The sequence below is a fragment of the Anarrhichthys ocellatus genome, unplaced genomic scaffold, assembly GCF_004355925.1.
Source record: "Anarrhichthys ocellatus isolate YVR2014 unplaced genomic scaffold, GSC_Weel_1.0 scaffold28, whole genome shotgun sequence".
NCBI classification, from domain to species: domain Eukaryota; kingdom Metazoa; phylum Chordata; class Actinopteri; order Perciformes; family Anarhichadidae; genus Anarrhichthys; species Anarrhichthys ocellatus.
The window spans coordinates 153031-178304 of NW_022280058.1; the positions used below are offsets into that span (position 1 = coordinate 153031).

Genomic DNA, 25274 nt, shown 5'->3' on the forward strand with positions numbered 1-25274 from the left:
TGTGTGTGTGTGTGTGTGTGTGTGTGTGTGTGTGTGTGTGTGTGTGTATGTGTGAGAGAGAGAGAGAGAAAGAGACAGTGCTACTAGCAACAACCTTCCTGTGAGCTCTTATTTGGCTAAGATGTGTTTATGTGTTTGTGTGTTTGTGTGTGTTGCAGAGAGGGGAAAGGGGAGGCAGCGGCAGGCTATACTGGGAGAGCATCCATCCAACGGTTATGGTACTGTCTGTCTGTCTGTCTGTCTGTCTGTCTGTCTCATCCTGATCCCTGACAGTCCTCCAGTGTTTCTAATCCCAGAGTGTTGTGTGTCTCTGCAGGCTCGCACTGCCCCCTGCTGCCTCTGCCTGGGAACTGCAGGTACAGGAGGAGCAGTGAGGAGGTGCAGGACATGATCTCCTACCCGCTGCTCCTCCCTAAGACCTCCCACTCCTACTCCTCCTCCTCCTCCTTCCTGGGCCACGGCGCCTCCAGCTCAGTCGCCATGGTGAGCGGCCTCCATCCAGCCAAGATGAACTGCAGCTGCATCTTCAACCTCTTCTGTCTCTACGGCAACGTGGAGAAGGTGTGCTGACCCTCAGAGTGATGGGGTCATGGATGTGTCACAGTTCTGCCAACCTGTCAATCATCTGGAAGAAACGATCCCTCTAAAAACCTGACATGATTGGTTGTGTTCGCAGGTGAAATTCATGAAGAGCGTTGCCGGCACGGCGTTGGTGGAGATGGGGGATGAGTACGCGGTGGACCGGGCCGTGACTCACCTCAACAGCATCAAGGTGTTTGACAAAAAACTCAACGTCTGGTGAGTCCTGACCTTTCTTTTTGCACCAACCATCAAGCCGAAATGTCACTGAAACATAAAAGTATGAATTAGAAATTAGACTGAAAGATATCCCTCCATCTATCTCCATCTATCCCCCCCCTTCACCCCTCAGTGTGTCCAAACAGCAGGCGGTCATTCCCAGTCAGGTGTTTGAGCTGGCCGACGGCAGCAGCAGCTACCAGGACTTCAGTCTGAGCAGAAACAACCGCTTCAGCAGCGCACAGAGCAGCAGGAACATCATCCAGCCGCCCTCCGCCGTCCTGCACTTCTACAACGCCCCTCCCACCCTGAGCCAGCACCAGCTGCACAAGGTGAGGTCACACCTGCACGAGGTGTATTATTGGTTACAAATGTTGGATTACTGAGAGAGCTTTTTGACGAGGTGTAAACTGAGACGAGAATGGGGCCCAGTATAGAGCTCTGAGGGACACCTTTGCTTATGAGATGTGACATTAAGAATATGTTGTCATGTTGAATGCATACAATGTGAAAAATGTTTTCTGGGCTTTTTGAGACACTTTGGCACAATATGTAGCTCTGTGTGATTTCAGCCATTTAAGAATTTTTTTGATAAAAGATTAAAATAAAGTCCTTGTCGAAGGTTGATCAGCGTTTCATTTAAACTTCAATTTGATTCTGCTCAGAATCTGTAGTATTTTAATAAAACTAACATGCTATACAAGATGATAAGATTTCATCTCTGGTCTATAGTTGTACTCTGGGTGGAATGAAGGAGACCGCTTTGCCTCGTAAACCTACCATTAGGAAACTTCAACCGAGTGCATTTCCCATAAACATGGCCATTATGGCTCTATGGATTGTGCTGACTTTGCACTCGCCACCTGCGTTTGAGTCAAGACCTCTGCAAAACAATATTTATGGGGACGAGCTAAGCGACCCTCCTAAAGCTTTCCAAATAAACATGACTTTTTTTTCATGAATCATTTTAATGGCTTGTCTTTGAGTCTGAACAAAAGTAAACACAGAAAGAAATCTGTGTGATCTTGCCGTCTGACCTCATCACCCTGCATATCTTTCTACGCATGCCGTTTACATGTGGGAAGCGGACTCTCGTCATTTCATTCTTGCAATTCAGAAACCTGCAGGTACAAACCATATTATCTTGTTTGCTACATGGACTGTATATAATATAATATAACATATATTGAAGCCTTAAGTTCTGCATATTGTCCATCTTGGTTTTTGGCCGTCACCATCTTGTTTTTTGCATTCAGAAGTGACACGAGAAGGTGGAGCTATGAAAAGCTGAATGCTGAATAAGACAGTTTTAGGTGACCAAACTGAAACCTCACTGTGAAAGGGCTAACTCCCAGACCGGCGAACGGCTTTTCTACGGTTTTGCACTCGGTGGCTCACGTTACCGCAGTCTTAGAAAGTCAGGAGTGAGCAGAGGCTTATTCAGTTCGTTGCATTCTGCAACCACTGGTTGCCACCAAATCCTGCACACTGTGCCTTTAAAAACAGTCTGACCTCTCTTCTCTGTTTCTCATCTGCAGCTCTGTACTGAACACAACGTTCCCGCCTTCACCAAGTTCAAGGTCTTCGATGCCAAATGTGAGTTTAGCCAATCACACAGCATAGAGCTATAGAAAAAATATTACTTATGCTTATTAGATAAATTATAAATAGAAAATATATATTTAGCTGAGATATTTAAACTCAGACACATATTTTCCACTCTTCTCCTTTTTCTTCTTCCTTATCAATGCTCCTCCTCCTCCTCCTCATCCCAGCAGCCAGCTCTAAGACTCTGTCTGGTCTGCTGGAGTTCGACAGTAAAACTGATGCTGTGGAGGCTCTGACCGTCCTCAACCACCACCAGATCAGAATACCCAGTAAGTACTCAACTAACTGACACACACTGATAATGCAGTGGTGACTGTCCAATCAACTGTCAACCCAAGTTCACCAGGTACCTTTTCTTTTTTGCCTCACCTTGACAACACACCAAACGGTTTATCCATCTGCTCAGTGCTTCTGTGCGACCTCACTGAGACCACAAGACTTCATGAATATCTGCAGTCACAGCGTCTGTTCTTCAAGAAATAGTTCCAGCGTGTGACTTTTTCTCTTTGTGTACAGATTAAACAAACAAGTGTTGTGAGGGGTAGTGTTTGTACAGTCTTTATGCTAAAATAAGCTGACCCATCCTGGCTCCAGCTCTGTACACAGACATGAAATAGATATCCATCAGATAGAAAGTAAAGAAACAATGTTTGTTTATATATTGTATACATACAGTTTATTTATATACTTGCTCTCCCTTCTCTGACCTGCAGACAGCTCCAACCCCTTCACCCTGAAACTCTGCTTCTCCACCTCCTCCCATCTGTGAGCCACAAACAAGATCGTCGCCGCAGTTGGCAGGTCCTCCAGAACGACGGGGAAGTTTTATTCTTTACAGAAAGAGAAAATGATGCAGAACGGTGGCAGGAGATTTGAGTTTTTTCCTGTGAGGCGTTTGAATGGATGATTTTATTTGTGTGGTTTCTGTTTATTTGAGCATTGAGATGGAGTCGTGACGAGGCAGTTTAACGAGGAAAAGCACCTTAATGAACTAAATGAGTTAACGGTCCTTGGAGCCTCCTTTAAAACATGAGTGATGCCAGCGATCTGAGAGAAAACCTTCTGCTCCGGCTGAAATGTGATTTCTCCCACAAGAGAAATCAAATCGATAAATAGCTTTATCCTCCACAAAAGGCCCTCAGATCCTGAAGAGATATGAAGATATCAGCTGTCACTAAATACAGAAGTAGTCACACATGAAACAGCTTTTTAGAGGAGCGATGTAGTTGTTGTTGTAACAGGCCGAACTCAGGGAGGAATCAGATATCAGAGTATTTATGTGACAATCCTGAAATATTTTTTTTACAAGTAATTTTAATATTGTTGGACCAGTTTAGGATTTATTCAGTTTTATTTCATTTCGTTGACTTTAAAGTTATTTTATCATCTCAGTTGAGCCGCTAATGGTAAATCAGTGTATTTCATGTAAAACGGAGCTCAAAGATTAGTAGTTTTATTTGTGTGATTGATTGAATTTAACAAATTTATTTTTATTTTTATAGTTATAAATGCACTCTCTGGGTTTCCTCCACAACTGCACTGCTGAATGACTTTTTAAGAAGAGGGGGTCGGTTCTTGTTTTACTGAGGAGCTGATCAATGTTATTGTTTATAGTTTCCTCTGTAGTTATCAGTCGGGAGGTGGAAAGCACAACATTATTAATTGAACATTTACAGAATAATTACATTTTATGGATAAAGTCCTTTTTACTTTTCGTTGTTTGATTTGTGACTTTTCAAGTAGCAATACTTTGTGTCTGTGTACTTACTAAATTAATTCTTGGTTCCAGAAATTGTGGTTCAGCTGTTGGATGACAAGTTAGCCACAAGTTATTTATGAGGCTGTATTTCCAGCTACTTCTGCTGCACGCAAGTTTGCAAAAAAACAAAACAAAACAGCAATTAAAACAGTTCTTAGTCACGAAAGCAATTAGTGTAAATGTCATGTGTGACGGCGAAGGTTTTGGCCTCACGCGACAAAATAGCTCTAGCATGACACAAAGTTAGCCGTATAACTGCTAAAAACAACGGACTCACTGTAGCAATTTAGAATAACAATAACTTCCCATAAGACTTTGAGCTCGATGCATCATAATAATAATGACTAAATGTGTTACAATGCCACATTTGTGTTCGGATGCTCATACCATGTTGGCTGGATCAACCACAGAACTCGTTAACAGTTTTCATGCAAACTGTTTCTTCTGCAATTATCTTGAGTGTGTGGGAAGACAAGTAGTGATTTTTCAACATTTTTTTGAGCAGCACCAACTAAAGTTAATTTACCTCCATTTTATTTGGGGGGAGGTTTTGTGAGTGTGTGTAATTCTGGGTGAACTGCCCCTTTTTAAAAATATCTTAAAGGAATACTTCACCCGCAACATACATTACTCACCACGTGTTACTTTGAGTTCTTGAAGACAGCTTTGTTTTTCCTGCAGGCCTCCACGGTGAAAGAGAATCACAAAACGTCTTGATGGAGCGGGAAACGTCTTGATGAATTAAGCAAATGGGGATTTGTGTTTATCAACAGCAAAACTGTATCAAAACATTACAAACTCTGACACAACTCGAGCAGTTTAATCCAAGTTTCTTTTTTCCAGTCGTATGCTCAGTACTTCCTAAACACATGCATTTTGACCCAGATCTTTTTATTCAAAACACTTTTGCATCAACAGTCTCACGCTTGCAAAGGCGTGCTACTTGTCCGTGCGAGTGTTTTGGATAGTAAAGTTTTAGCAAAGATGCACGTGTTTGGGAAGTATTCAGCATACGAGTGGATAAATGAAGCTTGGATTATACTGCACGATTTGTGTGAGAGTTTGTGAACGGATGTCTTGATGATTTGCTGTTGTAATACGCGGCCTCCATTCATTTAATTGATCAAGACTTTTCTCTGGTTTTTGATTCTCGGTTCACCGTGGAGGCATGCAACAATTCAAGGCAACGCGTGGTGAGTAATTAATATACAAATGGACATTTTGTGGTTGAAGTATTCCAGAGTTTTGATGGTGGTTGAACCATTCAACAGAACTATGTTTCTGACTGTCAACTTTGTTTGTCACTGTCTGTTCATTAAATGTTTGTTAGAGTTTTGCTGTTTATTTGATCTGTGATCGTATCTGACCAAAAAGACGTCATGTCCAACCTCCACTTGTGTTTCCAAATGTTCAGTAGTTATCGTATTTTTTGATAATTCAGCCCTTTATAGTAATTCCTAAAACCCCTACATGTTTGATAATGTCAGCAAGTCATGTTTTGTTTTTTTACATGATAGTTCAATAGTATGGGGTTGAGTTTTCATCATATGTTAACAATGTAAGAAATATGTATTCAGAAAACTACCCCTGGATCTGCCATAAACTACTTGTAACTGTATGCCACAACTTTGATTTAAAGGGACAGTGTGTGGATTTAGTATTTCTAAAACATGAATGTCCCGGGTGTTTGGTTTATTGTTCTGTGCTACTGTATGAATATAGCGGACTCCGTGAAGAGGACTTGCTCCCTATGTAGATATAAATGGCTCATTCTAAGGATTCAAAAACACAACGATTATAAGTTTCAGGTGATTATACACTAATGAATACATAGTTATGAATATTATATTTCTGCCAACAGATGACCCTAAATGCTACACACTGGCCCTTTAAATGTCAAACATTTTAGTTTGGCTTTTGGCGAGAAAAAAACATTTAACTGTCCGCATGGCACTTTGAACTCAATGCTCACATCAGCATGTTAGCATGCTCACTATGTTAACTTGCTTAAGTTTAGCAGGTATAATGTTCTCCATGTTGCATGCAGTAAACACAAAGTGCAGCTGAGGGGAATGTCACCAGTTCTGCAGTTATTTGGTCATAAACCAAAGTATTGCTACACATTAAAATGTTGACCTGATGATGGCGCTAAAGTCAGAGGATCATCAAAGTCAATATAATTCATCCTCTGGGGAACATGAACGCGTGAACCACATTTCATCACAATCCATCCAAAAGTTAATATAGTGAGTTATAACTCAAAACCACAAATGTGAACCTTATGGTGGCGCTAGATGAAAAGCCAGAGGTTCACCAAAGTCAGTAGTATTAATCCTCTGGGCACCATGAATATATGTACTACATTTCATGGCACTCCAGATAGTCTGGACCTACAGCGTCACTAAAAAATACTATCGTAACTTTTTTTTAAACTTTGTTTTGCACAGTGACCCTGTGGTCTGCAGAATAAACACTGGCCGCTAGTCTGAGCCATCTGAAGTCAACATGGTGAATCCATGGATGTATTGTGAATATTCATATGTGTTTCGAACTTCTGTTGGATTTGAATGTACAGTGTTTTGGCCTAAAATTAAATACCTTAATTCTGGAATCTGTGTCCGATTATCTGTTTTTTAGCAGCTGGCAGCACTGAATGAAGAGCAATAATACGGTGCTGCTGTCTTTTAGGAAGCTCCAGACTCTGGTTTCTGATTGCTCCGTGCAGGTTTTAGGTTCAGCTACTGACGACGCTCACGACATGAAAACAAGCAGACGCAAATTGGCGAACGTCCTGCTGAGTCTCAGTAACAGGCGGCAGGAACATAATTTGCTACAATTTTTCACTTATCAATCAAGACTCTGTAGCTGGTTTAGTGTTTTCATCAATAATTCAGAGGCCAAATTATTTCAGATGTGAATCCTCTGTGAGGACTCTGGAGCCTCGATCCTGCTCCGCTCAACAGCAGCACAACAGCTGACTTTACGCACAGACATTTTAACTGTATCACCCTGGAAACTGCAGGTCAGAGCCTCATCTGTCCCTGACTTTTATTTGAATATTACAGATAAGTCCTGTATGTATTTAATTGCGTGAAGTGCTTATTGCGGTGGATTATGTTCTTAAAAATGTATATAATGCAAGCCTTTTTTATTCTCCCACCCTGATGAAGACTTGTGTCTGTCGCAACACATTGGTAATTTTAAATACACGTTGAACACAAAAAGCAGGTTGCTTTAAACAATAAAGGTGTAAGTAAAAGACGGTCGAAGGCTTCGCTGCTTGTTTTAGCTGCAATCTGAGCAGGCTGTCATCAGATAACACTCAACCACACTAACAGAAGGTGTGGAGGCGTAGTAGAAAGTGTAATCTGATTAAACCAGCTGCAGAGGACATCCTGTGAAACACAACACAGAGGAAACGAGGGCAAAGTTTGAGCCTGCAGCCTCCTCTACAGTGTGTCTGAGACAGCTGTCCCAGCATGCACTGGGTGAGGACAGATTCACAGAAACGGGACATCTTCCCTCGACAGACAGTATTTAGCGTGCGAGGAGGGAATCAGTGGACTAGTCCACACTCTGAATCCGTTGTCACAAGGTTTAAAAAGAAAAGAAAAAAGTTCTGCCATTCAGGCTGAATTAGGTCTGGATTGGATTTTACAAGAGTTCAGTTCCCAGTTTCAGCACAACTTGTACCTTTAAAATCCCGAAAAATATTAAAACTATGCGATAACAGGTGGGCGGTGAACTAATGTGAATTTGAGCACATAGCGTTAAAAATCTAGTAAAATATTGTAAAATCATGCGTTTGCTCCTGTCTCCAGATGATGGTCGCTACAGTATCTGACAATATAACTGATTTTCCAATCCCAACAAAATTAATCTTACAGTCAATATCTATTATTAAAAGCTGCACTAATCAATGTTTTTTATATGCTAATAAATTACTTGTTTAATGTGAACGGTCCACAGAAAACTATCACATGACTCTGCAGTCCCCTCAGCTCTACGGAGCTTTTTAACCCTTTTGGGCTACTTTTTGCATTCAAAACCTTACTTAAGTGTTATCAGTAAAATGTAAGTAAAGTATGAAAAGTGGAAGTATTAATTGTGCAGTAAAAGTAAAGTGTTTCCAGTGTTTTACAATTATATATGATGTTTCTGGATTAATATTTAATGTTGCATCAATGTGTTTGTTACATTTGAGTGCTTTAAATGTTTAAGGTTGTGCTATTTTTAACTCCTTTATGCACAAAAGGGTAGTTTAATCTACAGCGATGCGTCATATTCTATAAGATCATATGTTTGTTATGTATCTTTACAAAGTCAACTTTTCATGAGCTCAGAAAAACAGCTTTCAGCTTTGTGACAATGCATGTTCCATCTGATCCAAGAGTTTTTTTTAAACTGTTAATTTAGCTTAAAGTTAACCCACATAGTAACACTTCATCCTTCAGTCTATCACAAACATTCAAAAACATCTCACACGTGGTTTACACTGGAAGGGAAGGGGATGAAACATGTAGAGTTCCCACTGAGATGTAGTGGAGTGGAAGTATTAAGTCCCATAAAATGGAAGTACTCAAGTTAAGTACAAGTACCTCAAATGTGTACTTTAATACAGTGCTTGATGTACTTCTATCGAGGCTGTAGCATTAACAGGGGGGCGGGGCTTCGGCTCCGTACTTTAGGACCGCGCGGACACCACCGTAGCTCCGAGTTTCTGTGACGTCAGGACAGTGCTGCTGCTGCTTATCGGCAGGTCAAGAAAGAGAGATGGCGGCGGATGAGAACAGGTTGAAGCAGCGGAATCACAAAAACAGCATCTTCAAAGAAGGTACTTATACACACATACCGAGAGTAGAAATTATGTTACCCATGCGACAGATGACAGCGATAGGTTTCTGAATACGTGCCTCTCCACCGGTTGTTCTGTAGACGGTAATGGAAATGACACGTCGAATAATCGCCTCTCCCGCGGTATAAATATAATTTAAAAACATCGTAGTGACATTGTCTTTTTGAACCTAACGTTACATCGACTTATTCCCGCTGTGTGCGGTGTGTAGTCACGGAGCAGCCGGTGTGGGGCGTCTTGTTTAAGCCGCCCAGCTTGTCCGTGGTCCTCACCTTTCAGAGCTGGATGTGTGTTTGTTGTTAGCCGATGAGCTAACCTAGCTGCTAGCCTCTTCGTGCTAGTTATTTATTGTTCTGTTTTCTAAGAGCTGTTACGCGGCTCTGTCAAAATCTGGTAGATTGCAGCTAACGCTAAGCTAGCTGCTGTTGCCTAGAGTTTGGTAACAACGTGGAGCAAGCTAACTTCACTTGTGGTGTAATCTCATTTAGGCTATCGCACACATCACAGGTGGAAACCGGTATTTTTAACAAAACATGCTTGTGAAATTAAGCTGTGAGCTAACGTTACATAATTATAAGCCAGTATATTTACCTTAACACCAACTCCATTCAAGGAATGAGTAGTTAAGCTAACTTCCCTCTCCTGTTGGCAATGACTAATTACCCCTTAAATCGACCTCCTGTTGGCAATGACTAATTACCCCTTAAATCGACCTCATTTTAGGATTATTAGTCAACTCACAAGTAGACTTGTTAGCTGCAAGCCGTCAAACTCACTCTACCATATTCTGTTATGGTGTTAACTTTGGAGTGTTGTTGGAGTATGTTTGACTGGGTCTCAGCCAGTACTGCTGATCCATTAAAGCTGTTGAACACAGGTGTATGAAGTTTACCTGGACTACACAAATTAGGTGCTGCTGCTTGTGTTGTTGCAGATGTAGAGCGCTCCATTGAGCTTTGTGTGGAGAGAACTGCACGCTATGTGCTAAGACCAAAGTGGGGCATAAACCGAGTCATGTGGTGGATACATAACTGTACTGGTGTGGTTATCCTCTTATTTAAGATTCACATTTTAGAAGTCTAAATCTCTCCAAATGGCACAATATTGCTGCAGAATGGAGGATTTTCACTAGATGCTGACATACAGACGTTTACGGCTCTTGTTGTATGCCAAATGAAATCGGATATTTTCACCCTTAAACTAGCAGATTTGTGAATGTGGTTTGTTGTGTAATGTCTCTTCCTACACAAGGATTGGTAGCACTATAGGGCCATGTGTCAGATACAATGTTAGGGGGCATGTAGAGGAGTCATTAATGTATCTGAAACTGTTCTGGGACAGTTAGTCCTTTTTCCAGATCCACATTTTAAAACTGGAACTGTCCTGACTGTAAATCACAGCTGCAGTTTGAGGAAGAACTGCAGTTTTGCCTCATTAAACTTCAATCTAAAACTTCTAAATCTGAAGTTGTGTGTTCTTGTATGTTCATTAAGTCGTTGACCCGCACCCTATACGTGAGTGTCTTCCAGGGCCAGGAGAGTATGCCTATCTCTTGATAGGAATGCAGTCAGACCAGCCTGTGTGCTGCTGATGGGTGTAGTCTAATGATGCAGTGATTTGACCTCTGTTATGGAAGTTAACCGATGTGAAATAACTAGACAGGAATCCACTGATCAGCTTGAGCTGTTTGATAAGCAGGAACATGTGCTTATTCACCTATGAAGTGTGCAGCGTTGCACTTCGGGGAATGTTGAACCATCGTACCAGAGGCTTGAAATGTACTCGAGGTATAACCCATGAGATCAAATCTGTTTGACAAAACAGGCATTTAAACTTATTTTTGACAACTGCAAATCTATCAACATTTATTTTTTAAGCAAGCATGCGTAGCTATGATGCGTTGAAGTGCGTGTCCTTAAGTCTGATACTCGCGAGTCACGTTCATCATCATCATCATCGTCATTATAGCCTAACATCACAAATCGTTTAGGACCGTTTCAGCTCTACACTGCATCTCTGTTCTACGCTGTGGAAGTATTCATCCTCAGGCAGCTCATGTGCTCAACAGAGAGAGCGCTGGGACATCGAATTTACCGGATCACTGCTCCTCTTAAAAGCCTCAGTTAAAGAACGCATCACCCAAAAGGCGTCCCAAAACAGTTTTTTTTATGTGGACTTGTACATTATTTACGGCCTCTCCTCTGGATGATTTGACTGTGTTGCTTGCTGGATGTGGCCGTGTTTACGCAAATCTTTGCAGCTTGTTTCAGACCAGTGAGCTAGAGATGACAAAACATTTTGTTTCCCTCTGACCTATCGGATGAGTTGATAATCCTCCTGAAATATCCAGATTTCTGTAGGTCGTTGAAGTGTAACTGCTGCTGTACAAGGAGAGCTGAAGGCCGTACTATTCCTCTGTAGAACAGTGACTGATGGCTCCGTCTATTTACTGTAAACCTCCAGACAGCTCTGCCATCCCATAATGGCAGTGATTCCGTCCTCTCCAGTGAAGCTTCACTAACTGGAGGAGGTCGGGGAACTTTTTTTTTTTTTCTGTCCAACAACCGCTGTTGCTTCTGAACATCAGAGTTTATTAATCCCTGAAGGGAAACTCGGCCATCATGACTGCAGCGTGCACTCTGATGCACTCCACTTTAAAGTGTTTTTAATAGAGCTGAGCACCAAGGTGTCAATGAACTATCTTTGTTTCTGTTTGTCATGACAATTTATTTATATTTTGGAAGAGGTTAGGAGACATGTCCAGAACAGCGGTCACGTTTTTCCACCTCAAAAACCAGATGTGACGAATGATAAATGTGTTAGGAAGGGTTTTGTTCTTCCGGTCAAACTTTACGCGCAGCTTTCCCTCTCAGGTGGCCACGGGTTTGACTCCGACACGTCCCCGATGAGGCGCCAGGAGGAGGAGGAGGAAGCCGACCTTCTGGAGGAGGAAGATGTTGGCATGGCCCGGCCGGTGCAGATCGTGGTGGCGGATGAGGAGGAGCACTCGTTCTCGCTGCAGGAGGAGGCGCTGGAGCGGCTGCTGCTGCAGGAGGAGGTGCGGGACCTCCAGGTGGTCGTCGTCTCCGTGGCCGGAGCTTTCCGCAAGGGCAAGTCCTTCCTGCTGGACTTCATGCTGCGCTTCATGTACAAACAGGTAAAGGAGGTCTTGTTAAACATGTCTCTTCTGAGTCAGTTCATAAATAAAAAAGTGTTTCTAATAAATATCCAGTTCTGCCTTTTGAGAATTTCTTGATCTTAGGGAGATTTTAAATTGGGCAAAATGTCACGAGTGAGTTTCTATGTACTGTTACTGATTTACACACACATACTGCGCACTGCTGCTGCTTGCTTTCCTGGTTAGATGCTGAACTGTATTGTTGTCTCGGGGTACTTGAACGCTGTGCAATGACAAACTTGAATCTAATCTGAAAATGTCTTGAGTGAGACTCGCGACTGAGTTATGGGTTCATTTCAGTCATGCATTAAAGCTCATTTTTGACAAAAACAATCCCAACTCGTGGTCCACTTCCTGTGTTTCTGTAGCTTCTAACTGTATCTCCATCCTACATCAGTGGATGCAGTATGTTGACAGACACGTTCAGTAACTATTATAACTCAACGAGGACTTCTCTACTGTCACCAAGTATCTTAATCCAACACTTGCACGCCCATGTGTCCTCTGAAAGAGTTGTTTGTGGCTGTGGTCGTTCCTGCGGCCTCTACTCCCTTTGAAGAGATCCTAACAGGACTACCCTGTGAGAGACCGAGGACATAAGCTGCAGTCCTCACTCTTACATTCAGCTGAAACTAAGCCGCCTTCAACTTGTTTCAACGTAATCCATGTGGGCAACATGCACCTCGAGGTGGGATTGTCTTCTCAGACATTTTCAGTCGTGTTTCTCTGGTGCTTTCCATCAAGTTATAAAAGATCTGATAATTAGATTAGATGCTGGTATCAGACTGTGTTGTTTGTCTCCATTGTTACATGAACTATAGAAACAACTGTCCTTTCAGGGTTAATGTTGGTTACTAACTGTGAGGCTTTGAGATTTCATAAGAACAGGATCAGTAGACGTTTGTCAATGCAAAATGAAATCGATGACGGTATTCATCATTTCATTGGAACTCCTTTTTGGCTGAGAAACAAATATTTTTTTGCGGTCCCGTCATCGAACCCTGCGGCATAAAATCCCGGTTCTGTTTGAACCGGTGACCACGGAGTGCACGTGTGTTGGTCTGTGACCCGACCTTTGGCCGCGTTAATCTACGGTAAGCGGCAAGGAACATTCCGGAGGTTTTCACGAGGCTGTGAAGAGGATTTTTAGGTCGACACAATGGCGGCTCTGTGACCGGGCCTCCGCAGAGGTCACTGCTGCTGATTCCACACATAAAGGCCATCTTTATGCATAACATTAGCCCCGCCCACTCAGGTCAGGTCATGGTAGGGTTGTTTTTTTACACGCAGGTGTCGAGGAGTGAGACTGTTCAGAAGCTTTTTCGCGTTTAAGCTGATGACTACACATATTAATAATAAGGGGTGGATGACGATGTACATCATGAGAAGATTTGTCAACTGTCAGATTTTTCTTGTTACCATGGAAGTTATACCTTTCATATGTATTGGTTTGTATTATAACTAATGTTGCAAATCAGTGAGCCATATGATAAAGTATCTTTATCATTTGATTTACTGAATTACAGTAAAAGTAGAAACTTGTCTGTATCCCGATGTGTATTGATAACCTGATCAAATATATTGTCAGACTATGATGTAATTCATATTACTCTCTCCTACTAACATCAGCTCTTATTAACTTCCTTCCTGGTACTCACTGAGATCTGTCGGTCAACATTTAACAACTTAAGTTCCTGTTTAAAGCTGCTGTAAGTTAAAGGACGGGTTCCTTTAAAGTCTGACTTAATGCAAAACTGAATAATATCTGCATATCTCTTCAAAATGCTACGTCTGGAATATCTAAACCGGATGTAAGCCGTTCACATAGACCTGCATCAAATTCTGAATAGTAGTGGAATATTGTTGTGCATTTAAACGTAGTCCCAGAAACAAATGGAGGACAAAATCTGACCAGTAGCTTTCAAAATAAGCTCAAGATCTCTGCAAGGTGATTTCTACCAGGTATAGAAATAAAGTGGAAACCCAAAGGGGGGAGGAATAAAGAGAATGGATAAAAGCATTTTTTTTTTAGTACATAAAATAACTAACCTAAAAACCAGGATAGCAAGGAGAGAGAGTGTCTGTGATTTTCAACATAACAACCTCCTGTTTGACAGTAAATGTTGTTCATCACATGAAGTAAATAACGTGCTCTCCGCATGTCATTTCATTCTGGATTTGAGGCTTAGATTCTGAATGTAATGTTATTGGAGCAGGAACCGTGCCGTGACCTCTCCGCCCTCTTGTCCCTGTCCAGTCGGATTCGTGGGTCGGCGGTGAGGAGGAGCCTCTGACCGGCTTCACCTGGCGAGGCGGCTGTGAGAGGGAGACCACGGGCATCCTGGCCTGGAGCGAGGTGTTCGTGGTGGAGAAACCAGACGGCTGCAAGGTCAGTTCACGGGCCGACCCCAAGCGAGCGCCCCCTGAACGCCAATATGTGGTCTCATTCACTCACCGAGAGAGCGCTTTATTCTTCTGAGTCACGGTGGTATCGTTCTAAACCACAAATGCACACATCCACACTTCCACATAAACTTGCGGGAAGGTGCCGGATTTTAAGTGAATGCAGCCGAAAACGCGCTTCGTCCTGCTGCAGTGAGGTCTGTGGGACTCCGTACGACGAGGAGCGGGACAAAGCGGTGGCGTTTGACCTGCGAATGAGAACCGGCTGTACTGTCTGCTTATTGGCCGGTTGTCACACCTCCACATGCGATCCAAATTCTCTTTGCCGACGCCCAGAAGAGTCCTGAAGACGGCAAAATGGGAAGAAAAGAGAAAGTACAGACCGAGCCACACTTGTAGTGGGTCATAAGTGATGATTGAGAGGGGTTATATTGATATCGGTCTATACATTGTTTTTTAGTTGTTGTTGTTCTTGCAGGTTGCAGTTCTACTAATCGACACTCAGGGAGCGTTTGACAGCCAGTCAACCATCAAAGACTGCGCCACCCTGTTCGCCCTGAGCACCATGACCAGCTCTGTTCAGGTCAGCTGTGATTCGTGTGTGTGGATTTTTAAAAGTGATGAAGGACTTAGTGTGATGGCTGACCAGGTGAATAAGTGTGTGTGTGTGTGTGTGTGTTTCAGGTGTACAACCTGTCCCAGAATGTCCAGGAAGACGACCTGCAGCACCTCCAGGTCAGTAATCAGCCTGCAGACTCCATGAGCATCGAGTAGAAAAAGATTATTTATTGGTAGATCTGTAAAATGTATCCAATAATTCGAGCTTTATGTAACTCCCGATGACATGATGTGTGCAGCTGGAGGGTTACTGTCTCCACCGCTGTGTGCACCACAAAACTACCGTGCAGCGTGTACATTTGACCGCCAACAATGGTTTATGTGAGACTGATCGATAGGTCACCGATCAGCTGACCTCTCTAATAATAACCATCTTGTCTTATTGTGTGTGTGTGTGTGTAATCTTGAGATTCTAAAAACAAGAGGGGCGGTTCCTTGGTGGTCTTATGGATCCTTTATTGGGTTCCCTTTGGTCTGTCAGTCATGTGCATTTCAGCCATGCGTGTCAAATCCTTTTTGCACCACCGCTATCAAAGCTGTCTCCGTGGTTTTTGTTAAGATTGTTTAACACGGTTGGGTGAAATTGGTAACCATTTGTCCAGTTCAGGTCAGTTATTATTTCCTCCTGATGACGAGGCCTCCGACTGCTCTCACTGCCTTACAGACCAGCTGTATTTTGATTTCTAGTCCAACAGATTAGCTGCAGCATTTCTGTTTTTAAAGCTCATCGTCTGGTGAGTGAAGAGCTCCATATCAGGTGTTCGTGATGTGTTCAGGTCAGGATCAACTTGCTGAACTAAACCCAGAGGCAGGCTGCCATATGAGGCAGAGAGCCTGACGGGAAGTCTCTCACCGTGGAAAGTTCTCTTCCATCTTTGGTCCCAAGTTCTCATCACGCCGTCAGTCAAACAGTGAGTGTGGGGTCTTTTGGAAAGAAGCGGCTGAATGAGGCAGCAAACATCAGTCAGGCCAACTCCAACTGAGCTTTTCTTTCTTTTGTATACCAAACTAAATGAAATCTTTATATCTGCAGCAGCTCAAAAGACTGTTTAGATGGCCGGTGTTCAGAGCAGCAAATGGAAAAGCTTTCATGGACCGGATCAATCGGAAAGACATAAGCACACATTCGTCCTCCACGAACTGAGCTTCATGGCTGTGTTGTGATGTTTGATTCGATTTTTAGTGGCTGCTTGTTTTCTCTCCTCAGCTCTTCACGGAGTACGGACGACTGGCCATGGAGGAAGTCTATGAGAAACCCTTTCAGGTGTGATCTGCTAACCACGGTCCTGTCCTCATTATAGTCGGTTAGATCTTTAGAAACATTCTTTACCTTCTGACACGTGAGAAACGCAGTCTTCGAATGACTAAATGAGACTTTCTTAATTGACAGATTCTCTTCAGTTTTAAGAAACTTATCAATCACCACGTGCTTGATCATGTCCACCGTCTTAGTGTGAGCTGTTTTAGATGCTCCATCTTAAAGGGGTAGTTCAGGATATTTGAAGTGGGATTGTATGAGGTCCTTATCCATAGTCTGTAGATGGCGGTACCAGCACAGAGGCAAAGGCCTGTACTGCTGCAGCAAAACGTATTCCAGCCACCAAAACATAAAATAAAATAAAATCAATGTTGGTGTGTGTGCTGTATTTTGAATATTTTCACAGCGTCACCTTGCCGTCGGACCGCCCTCTCCAGCGGCGAACTGAAGCAGTTATTTCTGCGGTCTTCAAAGCCACCAGACTCCATTCACAAAAACAGTAATTCAACCTCGCACAACAGGGGAGTTGCTTGTCTGCCACAGCTGCAGTCAGTTGGTTCGTTTGTGTCATTGTGTGACTTTGGTGAATCCAAACAAACTATCGGATGGAGGCAGCGGTAGACCAGAACCTCCCGTGTTATGAGAGGTAAAATTACTGTTTTTGTCGAGTCAAAGATAACTGCTTCAGGTCGTCGTTGGAATGGGCTCTTAGACGGCAAGTTAAAGCGGTGAAAGTATTCTAAATATAGCGTAAACTTATACTGAATTACATTTTTTGCTGCTGCCCCAGTCCACAGCGGTATATTGCTTGTTTCTCCAAACTGTGGGGGGGGGCTGACCGCCATCTATTGTGGTAATATACAGAAGTACCTCATACTACCATACTACCACACTTCAAAATATCCAAAGTATCCCGTACGTTTCTGCAACTCTTAATTATGTTGCAAACAATCTGAAGCTGGAATACTTTTGAATAAGTGTTCTTGTTTGTCTTTTCAATGATCTGTGATCTGTGGTGGATCCTGGATCAATAAGCTGAATGTGTCCCTCTGTTCAGAGTCTGATGTTCCTGATCAGAGACTGGAGTTACCCCTACGAACACCCATACGGTCTGGAGGGAGGACTGAGCTTCCTGGAGAAGCGGCTGCAGGTTAGTTTCTGGCCTCCTGGCGACAAATGCTGTTCTACCAAAGGCTGATTTTTAACATCTCCAGACTGATGATCGTTGTCTGTGATCAGGTGAAGCAGAACCAACACGAGGAGCTGCAGAACGTCAGGAAACACATCCACTCGTGCTTCTCGAACATCGGCTGCTTCCTGCTGCCTCACCCTGGCCTCAAGGTGGCCACCAACCCTCACTTCGACGGGCGGCTCAGAGGTGAGACCCTAACGCAGGCACGACTAGTCCGGTCAAAACAAGACCGGTTTTGTGACGCTTTGTTTGTTTGTGTGTGTGTGTGTCTCAGATATTGATGAGGAGTTCAAGAAGGAGCTGGTGAACCTCGTTCCGACGCTGCTCTCTCCAGAAAACCTGGTGGAAAAAGAGATCGGAGGAGTCAAAATCACCTGCAGAGAGCTGCTGCACTACTTCAAAGTGAGTTCATCCTGATTGAAAGCTCTAGAAAAAGCCAGTAAGTGGACCTTGAGTTGGGAGTGTTTCTCTCACAATTAGTTTTGCAGCTTTACTGAGCTCTCTTCAGCTTTTTATTTGGTGGTAAACTGGTCGTGAGTTCACATCTCGGATAACATCAGAATGTAAAGTTTGTGTCTTTTTGAATTTCGTCTTTTTGTAAATGTTTTTTATGATCCCAGAAAGAGTTTAGACTCGGACTCCTGATTGTTTCTCATCTGTCCGTTGTGTTTTCAGGCTTACATGAAGATCTACCAGGGAGAGGAGCTTCCTCACCCCAAGTCCATGCTGCAGGTCAGCTCCGCTCATACACAATATAATGACGATAATGTTGCTGTGGAACAGCGCCGCCCGCTGGACAGTTTACATCATGAGATTTATTCCAAAGAAACGCATCCTGGACAATCCTTTTTTCAAACCTCAGAACTGTTGTTTTCTCTGTATTATTATCGTTCTTCTTCCTCTCACTGTGGCTCAGACATGTTTATGTACGAGTCGACACATTTATGAGAGTAATATATATTCTGTTTGCAACGACTGTGTATCCATCAGAGCAGACCGGAGCACATCTCAGTTCTCGTAAAAGGACTGTTTATCTGTAATGATTGTGTTCAATCTGTTTTCTAGGCAACAGCTGAAGCAAATAACCTTGCAGCTGTAGCCGGAGCCAAAGACTTGTACAACAAAAGCATGGAGCAGGTAATGCATCACAACCTGGATATCAGAGGTCCAGGATTTGGTTGATGAAGTACTTTCAGGTTTTTGATGAGATCTTGAGGTGTGCGATCTGGTTCCGTTTGCAGGTCTGTGGCGGAGACAAACCCTACATTTCCCCAGGGGAGCTGGAGCGCCGTCACGCGGAGCTGCGTCAGGCGTCGGTAAAACAATTCCGCTCCGTTAAGAAGATGGGCGGCGAGGATTTCTGCCGGCGCTACCAGGAGCAGCTGGAGGCGGAGCTCGACGTGGCCTACGCCAACTACGGCAAGCACAACGACGGCAAGAACATCTTCTTCGCCGCGAGGACACCCGCCACGCTGTTCGCCGTCATCTTCATCATGTACGTGGTGTCGCTGGTCACGGGCTTCGTGGGCATCAACTCTGTGGCCACGCTGTGTAACCTGGTGATGGGCGTGGCTCTGACGGCGCTCTGCATCTGGGCTTATGCCAAATACTCTGGAGAGTTCCGCGAGGTCGGAGGAATCATCGACCAGGTGGCTGAAACCCTCTGGGAACAGGTGAGAGGATGGGCCTCGTGTGTTTTCACCTGTCCGTGCTCGCCTCTAGTCTTCCTGTCAACCCTCGTCTTCGTGTCCGTCCTCGCCTCTCGTCTTCGTGTCCGTCCATCTGCATCTCTTTAGTTTCAGTCATCAGCGACTCTGAAAGCTCCTTTTAATCTACTGAGACTGTCGCTTCTAAAAAGCTGAAGTGAGTGAATTTCCATGAGGGTTATTATCATAAACTAAAACAAGAATAAGCAGTTAATACTATTGTGGTAAACTAAATACAAAAAATATCCTTTAAGAAAGAATAAAACTAGCTGCTTCTAAAAACACATGTATCATATCATCTACCTGAATGCTCAATCGGTGAAAAATAAATTAAGATTTGTAAGGAGTAGAATCCTTTGACTTAATGAAGCTCTTATAACAGACTAATGGTGAATAGATCGGGCAAATTGAAAGATTTCAAACCAACTAAACCTTGTGGGGGAAAAAACTACATTTTGTAAAACAAGGCTTTAGTTTTTTTCGTCAAAGCATTTGTGACTGAATTCAGCCGTTCTGCTCTCCTCTTAAAACAACTAATGGAAACTTTAAACTGATTGTTGATTCACTTCAACACATTTCTGTCAACCTTCTCATATTCATCCTCCTATTCATCCTCCTCTTCCTCTAATCCTTCCTCTTTGTTTTTCTCTCTCAATGCCTCCAGAGGACTCCACGAAAGGTATGTTTTAACAACCTGTACGGGTCCCTTAGTTTGGTCCAGTTGCAGAAAAAGATCCTCAAACAATTTAAGGACCTAATAATAAGACTTCATCAAACGCATCAGATAAAACTAGACGGGCTACGCTGGATTGATCTATAGACATGGTGCATCCCAGGTCAAGGGACGCAATGCTAAAAGACGTAAAGTCAGATTTCTATACGATAGAACTGTCGTCTGCATAACTGCGAACAAAGTGAATGTCAGGATGACAGACTTCCAGAAATATAACGGGGCTTTATGGAAACGAAATGTTCTGCAGTGTTAACAAACTGTGAAAACACCCAAAATTGTTCATTTTAAAGTACAGTTAAATAATCCTTTTATTTTCCAGAACTATCACAGTAAAAGCACCCCTCCTCCTGACCTCCTTCTCCTCCTCTTCCTCCAGGTTTTCTCCAAACTCTTCGAAGTGGCTCGGAGTCGAGTTCCGTTGGGAAGCCTGATCCCGGCGCCGCGGCCCCGGCTCGCCTCGAACAACAACGTCAAGAAGAAAAACTAGCGGCACGCCATCTCGTTCCCGTCACCTTTATTCCTCCTCTCCCTCACCTCTCTGCTCGGTTTTCAAACACTTTTTTTTTTTTTTTTTTAGGACGGTTTGAGCCGTGTAAATGAGGTTTTGTTCTCGGACCGTAGATGAAGGGTCCTCACCGTGCTGGCTGTAGGTTTAAAGACTCGCCGTAGACCCCGGATGAAGCAGTGTGATGTATTTTATTATTTTTCAGTGGGCGGGGTTAAGGTATTTATTGGTGGGCGGGGCCATTTTTCAATCACAGAGTGTCATCCTAAGTGTGTGTGTGTGTGTGAGGCAAACGATTCCCATTCATGTGAATGTATGAATGAAGTGCATGACCACAGACCCTCCTCACAGTTCCCCTCCCCCCTCCTGTCGGTTTCTGTCGCTGGGCGGCGTCACGAGGAGTCGCAACCAAAGTTTACAGCTTTACTCATAGGAGGCTCTCAGACTGAGCGGACTGACAAACGGGCAGGAAACTGCAGCTGACCCAACGTTTTTAGGACTTTGAAAAAAACGGTTTCGGGGAAATTTTTACAGTTTTTCTTGCGTAACCAGAATCACAAACTCATGGATGCGTCTCCACGTTTCTGTGCAGGCTGAGAGTGTGTTGAGCAGTTGGACTGGTCCAGTGGGCTCCACTCAAAAGTAGACAAACACGCCTCCAGATGTGAGGACGTCTTCAACTCTGCAAACGTGTTTATGGTCGTTTTTAAAATGAAATGAAAGAAATTTATCGAGTGTGGGACACAGTCGAAAGCTCACAGAGTAAATGTTAGCTTAGCATTACTCGGTTTTCGTCTGGTTTTAAACTTACTCTGCTGTGGGATCAGAAAACAGGAAGTGGCTGTGATCAGTATATCATATTTCGTCTTTTAAATACTAACTATGTAAGTACAGAAATGACGTGAGTGTGTAGTTAAATTCGAGTCCACAGGAGTTAAACTGTGGGGGCAGTCGTTTCGAGCTCCTGTGAATTTGCTACATTATTATAACGAACATCTTTTTATACAAACAATATTTTCACTCTGCATTTTCAAAAACATCAGAAAACACAATTACGTGTCATTGAAGCTAATCGTGAGTCCAACTTATTTCAAGTGAATACACAGGATCCAGATCCTTCGACGGGACTCTTCCTCCAGCAGAAAGTTACCGTTTAAAACCAGACGTCTGAGTTTGTCCGACTCTGTGAAAGTAGAACTGTAAGTAAAATAAGCTAAATTTCCCCCAAAACCTGCTGACCCTTGACGTAGCAAGCTGAACGTTGATTTGAATATCTTATCCTGATTGATCGTTATTTTCAGTGTTAAACCTTTTTGTTTTTATTTATTAGTTTTACGTAAAAGTTACACATTTCTGGGAGACGTTCCGATGGATCTCACGTCTGGAGTCGGCCGATTAGGAACTACTTCTTCACTGACAATTTATCATTCCGCCACGGCTCCAACTTTGTACTTAATTTATATTGATCTCCAAAAAAACAAAAGGAGTAAGTAAATACTATGAACTATTCCTCAAGTCTTCAAAGATCTCTGGATTATTTTGTGAGATCATGCTTCTAAACTTTAACCTGGTAGTTCATGATGAAGGTCTGACTGCCGGCGTTTCAGAGAGTCAAGCTTTTAAAACATATACATATATAAATTTCCAGTTCAGCTGAGACCTTTTTGTAGATGATGTATAATTCTGTTGTTTAACTTGAGTGTTATTCCCTCGCTGTCATTCCTCGTCTTTGTTTTCATCTCGACGAATCTGAAGGACTGAACCACCTCATCTTGTTTTTAAAGCACCACACGTCGTTTAGTAAAACACTAAAGATCATTTCATCGCCCACATTTAAATATGAACACTTTTTAAAGCCAAAATCGGATGAATGAAAGGTTCATTCCAAACATCAACGCATTGTCCTATTTTCTTCATTTAAGTATCATTCCATCCACAACAAACATCACCACTGTGTGCTTTTGTTTTTGTACAGTTCAGTTTTTTACAGCCTCATCCGCACATAGGGCATGTGTATGAATTATATACATATATAAATATAAATTTTCTAGACCTTTTTGTAGCTGGAAGAACAAAGGTTTGGGTGGTAGACCAGATTCAGCTCACTGGATGTAAAGGAATGCTTTCGTGATTTGTGGATATGTCTAATAAATTCCTTTTTTTATATATATATTTGTAAATTAATCTTACATGAGCACTGCGATTCCACCCCCTGCTGGCAAAGAATGTTTATAATCTGGATCTTTTTTTTTTTTTTTTTTTTTTTTTTTTGTCTTCTGTTGCTTTTAAAGTTATTTTCGTTAATTTATTTTTCAATACAATATTAAACCAAACTCCTACAACAGAGTGGTGTCGTCCAGTTTTTGAATGTTTTGTTTTTATTGTGTAGTTTTCTGGAGGGATATTTTAATCCCTAGAGGGCGCTGTGCACTGGGTTTACAGGGTCACGTCTAGTTGGTACCCCACAATATGCAAAAGTCTTGCGGGATGTTAAAGGTTCGGTATCGACGTTGAATGTTCAAGGGTAGCCATTGACCTCCAATGTTCAAGGGAAAATCGGGGCCGAAGTCGTGTAGTGTGAGCTAGCCATTTATCAAAGCAGACAAATCAATATAGAAAGCAAGCTATTGTTAAAGTAAGGAGATACTAAATATCTTCAGAATTTTGCGCGATGCTAATTTACCCATGGAGTATTTTGGTGGTAAAATATTGTCAGGGTAAGGTTTTAGCGCGCTAACAAAGTAGATTCTGCTAACATTAGCATGCTTGTAACAGGAATGCCTCTTATTTTGATCGTCTTTCCTGATTTGTGGGCATTCTAAGGTTAATATGTTAACATTTTTTTAACATGTTAGCATGCTTGGGTTCACGCTTCTTTTTTTTTTTCTTTTTTTTTTTAATCACTTGTTTGGTAAAGTAAAATGTTTTTGCTGAAAAGGCAAATGTAGCATGCTGATAAAAGCAAAGGTGTACTGTAGACCTTTTAGCCTTAAAGTTTAGGAACGGCCCTATTTGGCAATTAAAACGCTGAACATGTGAAGTAGAATGGGTCGAAATTAAATCTGCCACATAACCCTCCTTTAGAAACATCACTTGATGCAAACTGGAAGGAAGACTCGTGACTTGACTTCAGCCATGATGACTCGAATGGCTGCGTTCATTTTGTTTTCAGTTTAAATGTTAAAGATAAAATAATTGTCAACAGGTTAGATAAATTGGTCAATATCATTATTAGACGGGTCTTAATTTGCCTCTGCTTAAAGTTCAGTATAACATATTTAAACATTGTATGTCTATCATGTTGTGATTGGGCCTCTAATCTTTCTCGACAACCATTTCATTGATTTTGATTAGACAGAAAATGGACATTAAACGTTCGTAAAGCTGGAGATGTTTGTATAAAAAATAACATGTTAAAACAAATTATAAATCGTTTTTAAAAGTTTGCACAAGTTTCCCATTTTGTGTATATTCAAATGTTTTTACAAATCTTTGTTTCAAGTTAAATTTTTGAATGTCAGGATTTTTCAACATTAATTCAGAAAACAGTGTTTTACTTTTTGTTTAAAATCAGTCTTATTCCCTTTTATGCCGTTGGACAACTCTTTGGTTGTTTCAAGTTGCCTTTTAGATTGTTTCTAGAATCTTATTTTATCACTATTCAATTATCTCTGAGAAATAAAATTTTTAAAAAAAAGTATCGTGATTTAGTTTAAATCTGGTTTTATCTATTTATACTTTTCTGTGACTGTCACCGTTATTAATATTTAGTTTAGTCTGTTTTACTTTTAATGTATCGAACTATGGATCGTTTATCCAGTTACTGATATATTCACTTACGTTATTGATAGAAATAGTGAAAATCTAGTGACCATAGATTTATTTGTTTTGTATAATCATCTTCTGAGCATCTGATCACAACAGTTATAACTAACTTAATTATTTTAGACATGTTTAAAGGAGATTTAAATGTCCCCTGTGCTCATTAAAAAGATTAACTTGAGTTGATCATTCAAGATAAAGATCTGCCGTTAAATATCTCCTAACATTCACAATTACCCCTTAATCTTCATATATTCTGAGTTACGCAATCTAAAATGATTATGCTCGAGTCTGCTTTTAATCTGTGATGCTAGTCATGCGGTTTTTATTAATGTCATCCATCTGCCTTGTTTTTATTGTTTGTTTTTATCATGTAAAGTTCCTTTGAGTACCCTTTAAAGCACTATACAAATAAAAATATATTATTATTACGGTTTCACTAAAAGACTGAATGCAACAGAGCAGATGCACCACCAGATGGCAGCAGACTGATTTAAGAAGCCATCGTAATAACAATATTATTCCATAATCATTTGTTGTATTAATAGAAATTACAGCAGAGTAATTATCTCTATACAGGTATTAATATATAGAAATATTATAGGACCATACAGTGATTTAATGGGAAAGTAATTGGGAAAAACACAGATATAAGTTACAATATATAGTCTGAAGGTCAGGTGGAAGGAACACGGCTCAGCTCCCGGCAGAAACGTCTCCTCTTTTTGCGCCAGGAGCAGAGCTTCGTCCTCGCTGCTCCGCCGGTCTCCGCTGGGGGCCAACACCGACACCAGGCTGCTGCAGACCCGGGCCGTACTGCTGGGCCCGCTGGAGGGAAG

The 25274-nt window shown here is 42.1% G+C and overlaps 2 protein-coding genes across 4 annotated transcripts in view; both read left to right on the forward strand.

Annotated features, from left to right (window-relative positions):
- hnrnpll (heterogeneous nuclear ribonucleoprotein L like) overlaps positions 1–5778 on the forward strand; it is an 18114-nt gene extending 12336 nt beyond the window's left edge. Inside the window, exons 7-13 of one of the 2 annotated variants that reach the window (XM_031863288.1) lie at positions 159–218; positions 317–561; positions 677–798; positions 932–1130; positions 2337–2394; positions 2574–2675; positions 3120–5778. In XM_031863288.1, the coding sequence (XP_031719148.1) occupies positions 159–218; positions 317–561; positions 677–798; positions 932–1130; positions 2337–2394; positions 2574–2675; positions 3120–3175 (842 nt within the window). In that variant the 3' untranslated portion in view covers positions 3176–5778. The remainder of the gene's footprint in view (positions 1–158; positions 219–316; positions 562–676; positions 799–931; positions 1131–2336; positions 2395–2573; positions 2676–3119) is intronic. The other variant, XM_031863289.1, reaches the window with a different exon arrangement.
- A 3119-nt stretch (positions 5779–8897) lies between these two features.
- LOC116392117 (atlastin-2-like) lies at positions 8898–24005 on the forward strand. 2 transcript variants are annotated; one of them, XM_031863280.1, is made up of 14 exons: positions 8898–8999; positions 11894–12177; positions 14456–14587; positions 15080–15184; positions 15286–15336; positions 16427–16483; positions 17535–17627; positions 17717–17855; positions 17944–18071; positions 18345–18401; positions 18735–18806; positions 18911–19342; positions 20040–20054; positions 20485–24005. In XM_031863280.1, the coding sequence occupies exons 1-14, from the start codon at positions 8939–8941 to the stop codon at positions 20593–20595; spliced, it is 1737 nt and encodes a 578-aa protein (XP_031719140.1). In that variant the 5' UTR covers positions 8898–8938; the 3' UTR covers positions 20596–24005. The 2 variants fall into 2 exon arrangements, with proteins under 2 accessions (XP_031719140.1, XP_031719141.1); XM_031863281.1 differs by lacking the exon at positions 20040–20054.
- Positions 24006–25274: the final 1269 nt, after the last annotated feature.

Bases quoted from the DNA above. Each gene is read 5' to 3' on its own strand.
- LOC116392117 (XM_031863280.1), top strand. From the start codon at position 8,939: ATGGCGGCGGATGAGAACAGGTTGAAGCAGCGGAATCACAAAAACAGC. The intron at 18,072-18,344 runs GTGAGTTCATCC...TTGTGTTTTCAG, and splicing joins AGCTGCTGCACTACTTCAAA to GCTTACATGAAGATCTACCA. The intron at 18,807-18,910 runs GTAATGCATCAC...TTCCGTTTGCAG, and splicing joins ACAACAAAAGCATGGAGCAG to GTCTGTGGCGGAGACAAACC.